Consider the following 2,134-nt stretch of genomic DNA (forward strand, 5'->3'; position numbering starts at 1 on the left):
GCTGAAAGACACCATCTCACCTTTCATGGTCACCACATCTTTGGTGCCATGTAGCCGTCCATGGTAGAAGTCGCGCACGACCTTCGGAATAACAATGGTTGGCCACTGGCAAAACGAGTCCCAACCATGTTCTATGATCACACTCGTGATTAGGTCTGGTAGTGGCGTTGGCGTAGGGTAGAAGCCCATCTCCATCAACATGTCATCGTTTTCTCTTCTCTTTGATGGATGTCTCTTTGCCAACGCGGTGTCGCTACTCTCTTCGACTGCTTTGCCCTTGTCTTTAGCCAATGCAAGGGGGGCTTGTTGCCTTTGTTTTCTTTCCCGCTCTTTGTGTTGTTCCTTCTTCTCTCGTTCAACGAGTTCTTTTCCTTTCTTCTCTTTTAAGCACTGCCTGTTTGCTTGGCGCTTCTTCTCCTTCTCTTCTCCCTTTCTCCTTTCTTCTTCTGCCTTCTTCTTCTTCTCTTATTCTGCCTCTTCTCTCACTTCTCTTTCAAACTCTTTTACAAACTGCTTAAGGCCAGCAAAAGGCATTGTTCCTCTTCGAGCCTCCTTATTTCTTCTATTCTTGAAATTTCATTATTGTGGTGCACCTCCTCATCCTGCAATCTTCTTCTTCTATCACCTTCTACGATGATGAGTTGTGCCCGTGCCATTTTCTCCTGCCTCTCTTCCTCTTCCTTTCTCCTCCTTTTCTTTTCTTCTAATGCGTTGATCAAATTTTGAGGGCAATGGTAGACCCTTGCGGTGCATTCTCCTTGCGAAGAAGAAGAAGACGAAACCATTTTGAGGGCAATGGTTGATCAAATTTTGAGGGCAATGGTAGACCCTTGCGGTGCATTCTCCTTGCGAAGAAGAAGAAGACGAAACCATTTTGAGGGCAATGGTTGATCAAATTTTGAGGGCAATCGTCTGCGTTGTTTTAGGTTGCACTGGATCTCTAAGCTGCGCTGGTCCCCCCATGTCCTCCCTCATGGAGGTGGATTTCCCGTCCATCTCTGGGCTTGCAGCCCTCCTCTTTCTTTCTTCTTCCTTTTTCAGGCGCCTTTCCTCACGCCTGCGCTCTTTCCTTTCTCCCCTCTCTTTCCTCTTCCTTGGCTTGGCCTCCTCAACTTCTTCATTCTCCTTCTCTTTGATTTTCTTCTCTGCTTTGCAATGATGGGATGGCTCATCTTCTCCAACCTTCTTTCCTTTGCTCTTCTTTTTCTTCTTCTTTTCCTCAGCCACCTCCGGCTGCGTCTCAACCACCATTTCCTCCAACGCAACTCTAGAGGGTCTGCCATAGAAGTCTACGTTAACAGTCTCCTTAGGATCCTCGAAGGCCAGAGTGCTTTTCCTGGTTTCCTTTTCTATGTCCTCCGTCATCTCCACCGTCACCTCCTCTGTAGGTAATGGTTGGATTACAACCCCAGCCTTGGGTAATCCTCCTCCTTTCTTCAAGTTACTCAGAAATGCTCCCAAACACCTCCTTGTCATCTTATCTCTTCTTCTCACTTTCAGTGGAGACTGCTGAGGTTGGAAGTGGGGTGCTTTTACAACTTTGCCCACGCTTGAACTGGAATGGCTTGACTGCTAAAGGGTTTCGTCAGGGTCTTCCGGCGATTCAAGGGACGGTATGTGGCTGGGCAGTGAGACGGCGACTGACAGCAAGGAATGTTGCCTCTCGCATGGAAAGTTAGGCTATTGAAGGTATTGAGGGTGAAGCGGATTGCTGGGGAGTTTGATCTTCCATGGATACTCAGGTGAAAGAAAATTGGAAAATCGCTAGTGTTCTGGGAAGGAAGAAATCTCGATATGTAGAGGCTAGGGTTTCAGATTGCAAATTGAGGTAAAATGATCTCACGGACGAGGGGGGTGTCCATTTATAAGTTGGGCCTTAGTGGGCCCAATGTTATTTTTGCGGTGGCAGGCCTCGAGACACTCAATAGGCCTGCCGTTTGCACTCCCCTCATTTATGAGGTATCAGAGAAAACGTCCTTTCATTTGCTCCACCATCATTTCTTTGGAATACGAATCGATTTGACTTCTCATTTTTTAAAAAGAATTATCTTTAATGTTTTATTCGAATGGATGCAAGGTAAAGATTTAACGCAACGAGTTCACCAACGCAAATGCATCTTTGCAGAGGACGGGC

General features: G+C 46.7%; 1 protein-coding gene across 1 annotated transcript; it reads right to left on the reverse strand.

The window, feature by feature from the left end:
• Positions 1 to 891: 891 nt before the first annotated feature.
• LOC120069500 (vicilin-like seed storage protein At2g18540) lies at positions 892 to 1,476 on the reverse strand. The gene has a single exon (XM_039021274.1). The coding sequence runs from the start codon at positions 1,474 to 1,476 to the stop codon at positions 892 to 894; it is 585 nt and encodes a 194-aa protein (XP_038877202.1).
• Between the last annotated feature and the right edge of the window lie 658 nt (positions 1,477 to 2,134).

Source organism: Benincasa hispida, unplaced genomic scaffold (assembly GCF_009727055.1).
Source record: "Benincasa hispida cultivar B227 unplaced genomic scaffold, ASM972705v1 Contig446, whole genome shotgun sequence".
In the NCBI taxonomy this organism is placed as follows: Eukaryota; Viridiplantae; Streptophyta; class Magnoliopsida; order Cucurbitales; family Cucurbitaceae; genus Benincasa; species Benincasa hispida.